The sequence below is a fragment of the Sphaerodactylus townsendi genome, linkage group LG08 (assembly GCF_021028975.2).
Source record: "Sphaerodactylus townsendi isolate TG3544 linkage group LG08, MPM_Stown_v2.3, whole genome shotgun sequence".
Taxonomy (NCBI): domain Eukaryota; kingdom Metazoa; phylum Chordata; class Lepidosauria; order Squamata; family Sphaerodactylidae; genus Sphaerodactylus; species Sphaerodactylus townsendi.
The window spans coordinates 83057930-83071275 of NC_059432.1; the positions used below are offsets into that span (position 1 = coordinate 83057930).

The window sequence follows — 13346 nt, forward strand, 5'->3', positions numbered from 1 at the left end:
TTATATAAATGGTTATCATATATTGAACATGTCAGATAGATTCTTGTTACTGTTGTTGTGTCAGGCCAGAGAAATAAAATTTGGTCAAGATCACCCTAATCATTAGCTAATATACTTATAGAGTGACCATTAGTAGAATTTATTTCAGAGTAGCCTTATTGACAGTTGTACTAGCAGAAAGGCTCTTTCTTAACAAAGCCTTAGCTCTATATCATTAAAAATATATTAAGCCAAAGATCCTTCCTTCTTTCATAAGGGAACAAATTCTGCATCCCAGCAAGCCACTGGGTTGCTCACTGAATTTTGTAAACAGAAATAACAAACAGGATTTAACACAATTCCATTGTAAAATGCAAAATCACGAAGGCAGATTCCGCATGGGCCAAAAACAGTGGTGTGAAAATGGTGTGAAATGGTTTAAAATGGTATAAAAGGGTTTACACCATTTTCACACCACTGTTTTTGGCCCATGCGGAATCCGCCTAACAGAATGTGGGGAAAGAACTTCTTTGACTTAAAAGGCAAGCATATCAAGGACATGGGTTTCCCCTTTCATTTCTCAAAGGCCCCTTTTCTTGGGGCAGTAAAGAAAACCGAGTGATTGTACCCGAGAACCGTTTTTTGTTGTATCCTTACATAACATCTGTTCGTAAAAAACAAATGCCAGGGATGTGTTTGATGCTATAAAGATATGTACAAACCTTGTACTAGAAATGCTGTGTTTTAGCAAGGAAATATGATTATTCCTAAATCAATGTTGCCCAGTATAATTCATTCCTGGTCAGATAGGTATTGCATTAAATACTAGAGAATAGGAAAATATATATGTTACCTGTCAGCTACAAGGCAGCTAACCTTGTGACCTTAGGGTGACAAACATTTAGCAAGGAAAGGAATCCCTCTTCCAGGACCGATGCCTCTCCCATATCAAAGCCCAAAGATCCTATGTATCTTAAGATATTGTGATTGTACCATGTAAACAAACCTCTTGTGTCTATTATTTTGAATTCCTGGTTTATTGTATACTTCTGAAGAACACAGATGTATTTTATAACAAATTTCCCCCTTTTGATGTATTCCGTTTCCCACAAAATTTCCTATAAAAATAGAAAGTGTGCACCCTCTCAGCACTTCACTCAGCGCTTCACCGAGGTAACACAGCCCTCCAATTAAAGCTTACTTCTTTTGACCTCTTGCCTTTCTGCTTCCGTTATTGGCCTGGAACACTGACATACAGAACTTATATAAAACTGGAACATATCACTTTTAATAAAATAAATTGTATGAGTAAGCAAGGTAATTTCTATTAGTTTGATTTTGGTCGCTCAGTACCCACAGTCTATCTATGCTGATTGCATGTATGTTTGGGCTTCTCCAGTGATACATAGCCAAACTTACAATTCCTGAAAACTTGCTTTCATCACCATGTTGTCTCAAAGACACATCCTAGGCAGATATCTAGTAAGAGGAGGTATCCAAAACATCATTAACTAGGCTAGTGCACAACAGGCATCACCTCCGGTGAAGCAATTGGTGCACCTTAATTCCTCTGAAGAGCACTTTTTTGGAAGGGGTGTGTGTGTGTGTGATCACTTGGTGAAGCTATTAGCAGTCAGTTATAGCTATCATGATTTTTTATTCTAGTTGACTCATACACGCTCACAAACAGTAGCAACCAATAATTGTCATGACTGGTAACTCACTATGGCTCCTTCTGCGCATGCAGAATAATGCATTTTCAAACCACTTTCACAACTGTTTGCAAGTGGATTTTGCTATTCCGCACAGCTTCAAAGAGCATTGAAAGCAGTTTGAAAGTGCATTATTCTGCATGTGCAGAAGGAGCCTGGACTGGAGTTTTTGGATAACGCACCCAAGGCTCCAGTGTTTGCTATCTCCCTGTCATGTGGGAGACAAGGAAAAAGAAGCTTGGTTGCATTAGTTATTAATAAAGCATCTAAGACTGTGCAGTACAATAAATAAAAAATGACAAGTTCTTACCTACGGCTTATGAATATCTGACATTAGCAGTGGTTCCTTAAGACATGAATCCCTTTCTACATGTCAGTATTGATACTACTCTTTGAAACTAATTTTTTTAATCTAAAAAGTATAATTTTATTTTTTTCACAGCATTTTCAAGCAAATAAAATGTTTTGTCGAAGGCTACTCGATTGAACATGTTTTAAGCTATCAATCAGCATGTCATCAGCTTGACGTAGGGAATGGTGCTAAGAGTAGCAGATCAGCAGTTCCAGTGCTTATGAATAAGGTAACCAGGTACACACATAAATATCTGTAGTTTCTTACAACTGATTTCAGAAACAATTTTATTTGAAACCTGTTTACTTTCCTGTCAAAAAATACAGTATTTATTTGTACAGTAAAATTAGCAACCAAGATTTTCCAAAGAACAAATCCTTAAAAAAAAGAAGCAAATTTTGAAGTGTTTACATTGCTTTTTTGGTTTCATTTGTGGAATTAAAAAAAAATAACAATGACAAGCATGTGATCAACACAATAGCACATAGAATTATACCCCTAAAAATGTTCGGTCTTTGCATACTGCTATACAATAAATATCCAACTGCAACAGCAAGCCATACAGTATGTACTCATTGATGGGATGTTTCATAGAGACCCCCAAACAATTGAACTCCTTCTCTGGAAATCCATTTCAACACTGCTTCCGTAAGAAAAGAACCCCATGGAAATCAGGAGAAATTAGGAGGACATATATAATCATTTCTCCTCCTTACAAGATTCAAAGATGGCCAGAAAAAGAAAAGAGGAGAACAGCAACACTGAAGACAGAGGATGAAAAATGATGACCTCATTGAAGCAGTTACCCTAAGAAACCTGGAAGCAGATCCCATGGCATCCATTCAATAAGGTGTCTGAAAATGGCTCAGTGAAACTCATTTCACCTTTCCAGTCTTAACAAGAGTCAGAGAAAACATCTTCAGTCCACATTTTGGGAATAATCTTTTACTTCCATTTTTTGCTACCCTGATATGAGGCAAATGATGATAAGAGACGGAGGACATAAAGTCCAAAATCCTTGGTAAATATCATGGAAAATGAGCCAGCATACTTTACTGAACAAAAGGACCTCTCCAAAATTTCTACTCTGAAAATCGTGTTGGTCCCCAGGTGCTACTGGATTCAAATCTAGCTAGATGTGTTGGATGCAGATTGTGGACACCTTGATTCAGTTCCCATTCTGTCATGAAATTCAGTAAGTGACCTTAGGCCAGTCATACTCTCTCAACATATCTTGAGATCAGAAGTAAATAAGGTTGCCAGATGCATCAGAAGCAGTTTTTCAACACCTTTTGTACAATACCTTGAAGCAGAAATAAGAGGATGTACAGCAAATTCCTTGGACATATCCTTTCCATGCTTCCAGTATTATGTGAAGGGGGAATGCCTATATTTCTCTCACAAAGAAACTCTACCTGTACAAGGAGCAGATGTAGCTCTCCCCACAAAAGACACATTTTTCTCCCTTTGCATGATATCTCAAACCTGTTCAAAGCAAATTAAACCAGTGGAACAACAAGCATTTCAAGCCTGTCCCTGGAGATAGAAATATGCTGTTTGTAGCGAAGTGTTCTGCTTTAAACACTGAGTTTCCTGCCGTTAAGAATGAGTGCATTTATACATGGCTGACTATCGCTCTCATTTAACATGTTGCAACATGTGCAGGTCCCACAGGAACCTTCATTCATTTTATTGGGGCTTGAAGAAGATAAATTCCCAAAGGACTGTGTTTTATCCAAGCATATAGGAAAAAGTCTGCAGCATTTCTCTTTTTTAAAACTTAATTAACTGCAGGGTCACTACTGATGCTTTAGACATCAATATTTACAGAATATCTGCGTATAAAATAAATTTTCTTAAAACGTAAACTTTGCTCTATACCTGATCCCCTAGATTGATTCATGTTAGCACTTTATCTTCTGAAGAGTCACATCTCAAAATGCTTACAGCCTTAACATTAATGATAATCAGCTAGTTTAAATCCACATTCTTCTGATTCTTTGGTTGTTATGCAGAATGCCCTTCAAATCTCCCCAGTTCTTATTAACACCACTATTAAAACACTCTCCAAAGAAAACAATTTTTTTTTGCAATCATCAAGACTCCTTGTTTATACAATTCAGACAAGATATTTTTTAATAAAAGATTATGTGAGCTGGAAAATAATGTCTTTGAAGTATTTTCCTGACATGTGTTGGTATGTTCACTGCTACTACTTTGAAAAGAATTCTTTGAAATTACTTTTAAAAATCCTTTAAAATTACCAAATCAGAATTAGACATGTCCCAAAATGCTACTAATTGTACTCTGACATGGGTAAATAGGACCAGGTATATCAGTCTACCACAAATAAAGTTGTTTTCTTATAACTTTTACTCCAGTTCTCCAGAACCTCCCAAATCGCCATTCATGCATGCATTCCATTTTCTCTAGTGACTAGTTGTGCTACCTGTGCATATATAGGTATGGAAACAGCACTTCACTGAGCCTACAGGAATTCTCCAAGTAGAGGTTCTCCATCTTGGTCAGATTAGATCATGCCTTTTTAGAATAAAGGTATTATGACAAGTATTTCCCAACAAGAATGCCTGAATAACCTATCTGTGACCTTACCAACTTCTAAATGCCAAATCAGAAGTAGAATTCAGTGACCATGTACTTTCAAATCAGAACTCCAAACATACAGTGTACATATATGTAGGTATATGGGAAATTACTGTATGTATGATAAAATGATTGTAAGGCATTAGGCACTAGGCAGTAATGGGCACTAGGCAGCAATCAAATTATGTTATATTCAACATGAACTTTACCTTTCAGTAATGCCTATTAGAGATAATGACATGGACTTTATTCAAATACAGAGAATGAACAGCACATTTTTATTGGCTTATTAGGCTAGAACCTGATGAAAATGTACTGAACTAAAAATAAATTAATCTATTTCTACAAATTCTATGCATTCACGTTTTTGCTGTTATTCCTAGATTTTGTATTGTTAGCCTTATATTAATTCCTTGCTTACAATTTTAGAGATAATCCTAAACTCATTTACTTGGAAGTAAATTCTACTGAAAGCGCCTGAGAGTCCCAACTTCCTCTTGACTGCCAGGAGTTCTATTCATTCCCTTTCTCCACCCACTGACAAGGTCAGCCTGGGTCAAAAAACCTTTTCCTGGATCCTCCAGAAGTTTTTTTCCCTAATGTCCTTTTTAGCTTTTTAGAACCTCAAAATCTCTGATCCCTGCTTGGGAGGGGTGGGGGGAAGCTTGACCCATCCTAGTGTCTCTTGCTACTTCTATTAGCATTTCTCAAAGAAGTGGTCGTGGTGAGGCTGGAAAGCAACTGAGCTGACATCCTCTTTTTCTCCTGCCCAGAAAAGAAATGGTTAAAAGTTCCCTTCAAACCTCATTTGGGAAATGTTATTTCTTCACAATATGTTACAGACAGTGCTGTGTACATCTGTTCATAAGAAAGAGCCAATGCCCATTTACTTTACTAAAGAAACAGGGGAAGAGTACCTGTATAAATATTGGATTTATCACACATTCAGATGTACATGCATGGACTATAACATGAGAATTATTCAACACAAACAAAAAATATGCGTTCACTGCATACAGATTGTGAATAAAGCTTTTGTGTTATTATGTTCAGTTCACAGGCAATGGTGCTGATCTCTACAGCCTTATTAAAGAATCCTGTTGCACAAAAGGGTTATTTAAAAAAACAACAATGGCCGCATATTTTGCTGCCTTAGTTAACTACCGGTAGTTATTTTGCTACTAAACAGCGGCCGATTTTGGACAATATACCTGAAAAAACTGGCATACATAAATGAACAACATCTTCCTACTCCTCATGTGCTTCATGGAAGAGGTGGCACCTCCAGACATGTTACAGAAAGTTTGCAGAATAATCCACAATACTTGTATTCAAAGCACTGCAAAAATTTAGAAAGTTGCTCAAGGGCACAGTGACTATTTAGATTTTGCATTTGCCAGCAGAGAAACTTAATTTTATCCTGCAAGCTTCAAATCCAGGGGCTGGCTCAGCCTGCAAGAGAATTCAGCAAGATTTTGCCATGGAGGGAAATAAAAACAACAACTCTGCAGCTCTATATTATAGATGTGTTGTTCCTGTTTTTCATCTGTATTTATAGGTAAGTGGTCATCAAAATAGCAAATCATTCTGGCGCAGTACATGTGTGCCCCTTAATACTCTACAAATAAACATTCAAATATTTGCTAGCAAAAATCCTGCAGAGAAATGTGACAGTTGCTGTTACATGCAAGTAACAAATGTTTCCCCTTTTAAAAAAAGTTCTATTAAAAAGAATAAATCAGCTGGGTCTGTTTACCGTGTGATAAACCCAGTAAAATATAAAGCTAGACTGCAAGAAGCAATCCCAACTGGTTTCCTACATGGGCTTGAGACTCTTAGCAAGGAATATACTCAGCAAGAAGCAATGCCTTGAATACGTGACTGAGCAAAGAATCAGTAAGGCTGGAGGTGGAAAAGCAATGGCTGTAAGGATAGCTAGCACCAAATCAGCACCATAAGCTTTTATTTGTAACTGAGATAAATATAGAAAGCATCACATGATCCAAATATCAAATGTATTTTTACAGTTTGCCATGGCCTGACATTGAATAGTTAGATGCCCCTTACATTGAACTGCTAAGCAGAAACCACCCCCCTTCAAAAATAATCCTCTTTATAGACCCTCTTTACATTTAGCTTGGGGTCTTAACCTTTTTTTCTACTGCTGAGAGCAATAACTCCTTCTCTTTTCATATTTCTCATGCAATTTTTAATTGCTGACTGGATGTCCTAATGGCATCTCCTGAAGAAATATTTCAAATAAATTATTTATTTTGAAGGCCTGTGAGTCATCTGGGGTACATCATTAAAACAATTATGTTGACATATCTGCATTACACTCAAACAACAATATTTATTTTTAGAAAACCTATAGCACAGTTCTATGTGGAGTTACTCCTATGTACATTGTTCCTTGAAATAAAAGATCTTATACTTGAGTAACTCTGCATAGCTGAATTCTACATTGGTATACAATGTACATATGTAGAATATGGCCATTCCACATGGGTTATCTGCCCAAGTTCAATGCTGATGGTTAGCGGGGTGGATGGGTGTCCTGCTTACCCCAGCACTGATATGCATCTGCGTATTTCCTGAGATTTGCCTGGCTTTGCTCTGATCTTTCTCAAACCAGCTTTGCTGTGAAGTTTTGGCAAAGACTGCAGAAAAGATGGTTGCTGTGGGGGTGGGAAAGTTTGGATTTTTCTGCCTACACAGCGACCCTGTCCTGAAGGTGGCCATTTCTACCCATCACCTCCAGAGGCCTTTTTGTTTTTTAAAAATCAGCATCCTTTCAAAGTCAAGAAAACTTCATCTCATTTTTTCCGAAGTACTGCTGATGGTGGCTTGTGCTAGCGCAACATTTTGAGAGCTCAGCCTAAGTAACACTGAACACTGTGCTGAGGCAACCATGTGATCCTAACTACATTCATAAAATGGAAAATAAGAAGTTTTTCTCCTGTCCCAAATCATTAAATAAGACCCCAAAGGTGAAATGCAAAAGCCAACATGAACATACCAACTTTAATCTGAATAGTGATCTTCCTGTCAAGGCCTGTACATCTATTTGATTCCACCTCTTCTCTCACTTCCTTGTTTTGCTTAACTGTAGAATCAAGTTCAGAAATACAACAGCATGTCAGAGATACAACAATATCTCAAAGGCAACATTTCATTGGAAATGTTCAGGATTTTATTCTGGTATAAACCAACATTATGGATTTTGTTTCTGACCAAGTCCCTCAGCCAAACAGTTGTATTTGATTTCCTGAACCTTCAGGACAATTGTTTCTATGACAACAATTCCAGCCCCCACAAGTTGCCTGAGCAAACCTAAGGCGGGACTGCAGAACAAGCCTCTAACTATTATTGTTGGATTTCAGGGCCATACCTTTGATTACTCAAGTATGCCACTTTTCTTCCATTTTGTAAATCTACCAGACCACCACCAATTACCATCAGGGCATTTGGCAGACCCTGAAAAACAAAAACTAAAAAACTTTATACGAGCATTCATGATTTGCTTAATGTAGACATAACAATAATAATAATAAATGCAAGCCATCATTTGTAAACCCATGTGAAACCGTAATTTCACACCCTAGTTTGTGGCTATTCCTGTAGAGTATTCAGACATAAGTTAAACATGGTGAATGCAAACAAACCACGGTTAAGCACTATGTCTTGATAGGGCTTCATTGTGCTAGTGTTTATATATATGATTTGGTCCAAGAGAAGGATACTTATTTTTCCAATTCAAAAGCCAAGGAATCCAATTACAGAATTTAAAGAATGACACCATGCATTTCAAGTACCGAGAAAGTACCATGGTTTGCTAGCAGAACTTTCACAGTGTAACTTCCTTGCAGTGCATTGTACCATAACAAATATGGCATCACAGGTACCTGCCCTACCTAATTACATTTTTCCTACAGTAAAACCCTGCTTGCAACCTTAAAAACTCTTTTAAATACTGACAGAATGTCTGGTCAAGAATCAATCCAGCTATTCATGAAAAGAAACTCCTACAAATGTAATGCCCTTAGCTGTTCTAGGGTTTCTCCACAAAATGCCTTTTACCTTTTCACATGACATGAAACTCTAAATAAGAAGTCATGCAAAGAAAACCATCTGACCTATAAATATCCTGAGATTAAGTGGCTCTTCCTTTTAACACAGATCTCCTCCTGCCGAATTAGGAAACAGCAAAGAGAGAGAGAGAGAACATAAAAGAAGTACAATGTTGAAGGTACTGACAAATCCCTCTCTCATTGGTGATGTTGCCATCAATGTTATGTATTTTTCTATGCTCCCAATGCAAACCCAAAATAAGTCTGAGCATAGTGTGAGCATAGAATTTTAGTACTTTCCATAGACACAGACATTCTGTAGATGTAGATTTCAGTTCAACCCCCCAAAAGTGTGAACATTTCAGAAGGTGGTGTTTCAGTGGCTGTTTGATAGAGCACATAAATAATTTTAAAAACTAGCTAATGATTTTGGTCCTTCAGCACTACTTCTTAAAGGATATTTTGTACTGATTGTAATCTTCACAGATAAATACTGTTAGTTCAGAAGGAGACACTCATTTATTTCAAACTATCTGCAAAGTTAAACATATCAGCAGCCTTCATAACTCACCTGGCACATGTATACTTTGAAATGAAGTATTAGAACCAGTGTTCCAAGACAGAGGTGTTATATTTTTTGGGTTCAGGAAGGTGCATCATAATCTGCTTAAACTTTGTTCTCACATGGTTCTGGTGGGTTTTCCGGGCTGTGTGGCCATGGTCTAGTGGATCTTGTTCCTAACGTTTCCTAACATTTGTTCTCATGGTTTGACCAGCAGCCCCTGATACAATTCACAGGTGCTATAAAATAAAATCTTTATATAGAAGCATCAAACGCTGTTAGTTCAAAAATAATTTTTTTCTGTTTGTGCTGAAAATTCAGTGCATATGACTTCAAGATGCTGTTACAGTGAATGAACATCAAATATATCTTTTAGTTCACAGTATGCTGAGAGATTGCACATGGGATCCGGTTTTAAATCTTCATGGTTCATCAGTGCAAGTCTAGTATATATTGCTAATTGAAACAACATCTCTTAGTCTGAAATCAGAAGCTAGCATTTGCACAATCCATGCATATTGTTTAATCCTGACCTTTAGTGCATTAGTTGGAAGCAAGTCACCAAGGCTTACTTTCAAATAATGGAAGGGAGGATCACACTGCGGGAATTCAAGCAGTAGTCCTAAATGGCTTCTATTTGTATCCTAAGCAGCAATAATAGAAAAAGTCGTGTACACTACTGTGGTTTGATTGCCTTTCCTTAAAACCTTAGCACGTTTCAAGAGAACCAGTTTGTTAGGAGTTCAGTGCGCGGTGAACGAATTCAGTGCTCCCGGTAGGATCTGCCCTGGCAAGTATCAGGCTTCTTTGTGCCGGCCTCTGCAGCAGCCTGTAAAACTCAGCTGCGATTAACGAATACCCTCAAAGGAAACCGTAGCAAAAGGATACCTCAATCTTGCTTGCAGAACTCCGGGACGTTTAAAAATCTCTTGATGACCAAGGCTAGGCACAGTATCAAAAGCAGCATGTAGCCCACAGTGCCCATGAAAGTGGGCGAGGCCGACGGAGGATCTTCGAGAAAGTGCAGCAGCCCTTCCTCGACGTAGAACATTTGGTCGTAGATGCTGAGGAAGGTGAAGATGTGGAAGAGCTGGTGGCTGTGGCCGATGATGTCGAAGAGCCCCGGCTGGATCCGCTCGGGGATCTTGCTGACGTTAAAGAAGGCAGCCACCAGGAGCCAGAAGTAGCGGCGGTAGAAATAGACAAAGAGGGTGGGGTTGTGGCCCTTGAGGTCGAAGAGGAGGCTCTCCAGCATGATGGGGCAGGCCATACTGAGCGGCATGGCGAAGACGAAGGTGCGGATGGCGAAGGGGTAGGCGCACCACTCGGAGCGGCTCTTGCAGCAGGCCACGGTGCAGGCCACGGCCAGCAAGAAAGCCACGGGCAGCAGCAGCGCGCTGTAGAAGGCGATGGGCGCGCTGCAGTCCACGTGCCAACCCAGGCGCTGCTGCAAGTAGCGGCCGAGCGCGCGCGGCTCCAGCAGGCTCAGCCCGGGCAGCAGATAGTAGTAATAAGCCACTGTGCTGCCGAAGCCGTAGTAGCTGATGGAGGCGTAGTCCAGGTAGAAGAAGGCAGCGCGCAGGCGCAGCGAGAGGCAGCTAAACACATGGGCGGTGCAGCTCATGGCAAAGGTGAGCAGCACGCCGGACGCGTAGCACCACAGCGGCAGCAAGAAGGGGTGGTGGAAGGGCAGGTCGCCGGCGCCGCGCAGCAGCAGCAGGCGGCAGAACTTGCTGGCGAAGAGCAGCAAGGGAATGAAGTGCGTCCAGAAGTTGAGCGTCTCGTTGGTGGGCTGCAGCACCGACGCCAGGCACTCCTGAGCCGTACAGTGCAGCCGCCGGTAGCCCGACAGGATGAAGCACTCCACGAAATCGTCGGGCACTTCGTCCCAGCGCAACAGGGGGGCGGCGCGGCGCGGGGGCAGGCGAGGAGGGGGCTGCGGCGAGGTGGCCTCGAGGGACGACTGGCCCCGGTTTGTGACGCCGGCGGACATGGTCCTTCCCTGCGGCGGCTGCCGTCCCCCCCGCCTGAGTGCGGCTCAGAGAAACGGCGGCTGCAGCAGCCGCAGCATAAATCCAAGCTGGGATTGTGATGTAAGCTCACCAAGGCAAAGCTGCTTTCCCTGCCGCTGGTGCTGCTGGAGGAGTTGCGGTGGATTTGCGCTTCTCCTCCTCCTCCTCCTCGCCGCCGTCTCCTCCTCCTCCTGCATCACTCATTGCAGCAAGGGCAGGAGGCAAGCGGAGGCAGCAGCAGTAGCATCGCGGTAATTCAAACCTTGCCTGCCGCGCCTGGGTCAAGGGTTTCTATAGCCCAGCAAGGCTCCCCTCGCGGCTTCGGTTTCTTCAATACCCTGCGGAGAAAGTTTCTCCTTTCCCATCTGCGCCCCTGATCGGACACCTAAACCGCCGGTTAATGATTGATGCCCCCACCTAGAGCAAAGGCTGCAGTGCCTTTCAACTCTCTGGGAGCACCGATTAATTTGCCAAGCTAGGGACATCCCACCGTCTCCCGCCCCCGTCTCCCCCCCTTCCCATCTGTTCCTTTTTCTAAACTCTAGGCAAAGTCCTGGCCAAAGAATTGGAGATCTCTTTTTTGTAACTATATCTGGCCACACTATTTACCTTGGTCGTGGTTTCTGTGTAGCTCCCCTAGTAGAAAGTGATGACTTTGGTCAGGGAGGGCAGGATATAAATGTAATAAAATATAAATATATAATTAACACAGAGGAAGGGGGCAGACTGGCCTTAAAGAGAAATAGGAATCTTGTGCAAAGGGGCATTTTGACAATTGACAAAATGCATGCCTTGAAATTCATCCAATACATACAGTCCATCCAATTAGGTCTGTAATAACGGGAACAATGCAAAGGTGGCCCAGCACCTGAATATACTTGAACAAACATGGCAGGGCAAATCCTTAAAGGCACAATTAGAAATTTAATTCACTGTGTCTTGGATAACCTCTCTTGCAGCCCAGGCTTGCTAGCTCCAGCTCACCTGATATACAGTTTCTTCTTGCTGTTGCAGACATTACTATACTATTTCTTCCAACCTTTTAAAGCTGATAGGTATAGCAGGTACAAGGCAAGCTGACAGAGAGAGAGAGTGTGTTCTTCAGGAATGTACTACGTATGCTGCTACTGTCCTCTGGTCCACCCCTTTGACATGTACACAGCTGATTCTCTTGCAAGGAAAAGTCAGTCTAGCTATCCAGCTGGTTCACAGATGTCTGTCATTCTTGGGGAACAATAGGTCTTTCAAAACCTTTGGTTATGAATTTTAATACTATTCCAAATAAAGCAAAATATACCTTAAAAAGGTAATAACTCTTATTGTTGCACTGGTTTGGTTACTCTCAAGGGAGATAGCAGTCACCAATAACAGTGTATATGATTGATGTCTGAGAGTTACAATGATCAGACCAAACTAAAAAAGCAAGATAAGGAGTTGTTGGAAGGAATGAGATTAGCAGTGAACCATATACAGCTTTCGCTTCAAACAAGAAGATTATTGGGGGGAAGATTTTGGTAGACATTCAGAATATATCATAATATTTCTTAGCTGCCCTTCCCCTTTTGGGCTCAGGGTGGCTTACATCAATAAAAATACAATAAATATTCATTTAAAAATTACAAACAATGACACAACATACTAAAACAGATGACGACTAATAATAGGGGGAAGGAGTAGGAGAGAGGCAGGCCAGTAGTTAGTAGAGGTCCTTGTGTGGTACCATTGCCACCTCAACCATAAGCCTGGTGAAACAGCTCCATCTTGCAGGCCCTGGGGAATTGCAGCAAAACCCACGGGGCCTTGGTCTCCTCAGAAAGAGTGTTCCATGAGGCTGGAGCAGTGGTGGGATTCAGCAGGTTCGCACCACTTCAGCAGAACCGGTTGTTAAAATGATGATTGTAAACAACCAGTTGTTAAATTATTTGAATCCCAACACTGGGCTGGGGTGAGGGTTAAAAATGCCCTAGCTCTGGTCAAGCTAGTCATACCTCTTTTGGGCCTGGGATCACAAGTAAGTTATTATGGTTCACTGATTGGAGTGCTCTTCAGGGGATG

At 40.9% G+C, this 13346-nt stretch overlaps 1 protein-coding gene across 4 annotated transcripts in view; it reads right to left on the bottom strand.

Annotated features, from left to right (window-relative positions):
- Positions 1-11294, bottom strand: part of PAQR9 (progestin and adipoQ receptor family member 9) — a 44640-nt gene extending 33346 nt beyond the window's left edge. For 2 of the 4 annotated variants that reach the window (XM_048505373.1, XM_048505374.1), the window contains exon 1: positions 10168-11294. In XM_048505373.1, coding sequence (XP_048361330.1) covers positions 10169-11272 — 1104 coding nt within the window. In that variant the 5' untranslated portion in view covers positions 11273-11294 and the 3' untranslated portion in view covers position 10168. Of the gene's footprint in view, positions 1-2316; positions 7754-9288 lie in introns of those variants that run through there. The other 2 variants (XR_007245242.1, XR_007245243.1) reach the window with 2 other exon arrangements.
- Between the last annotated feature and the right edge of the window lie 2052 nt (positions 11295-13346).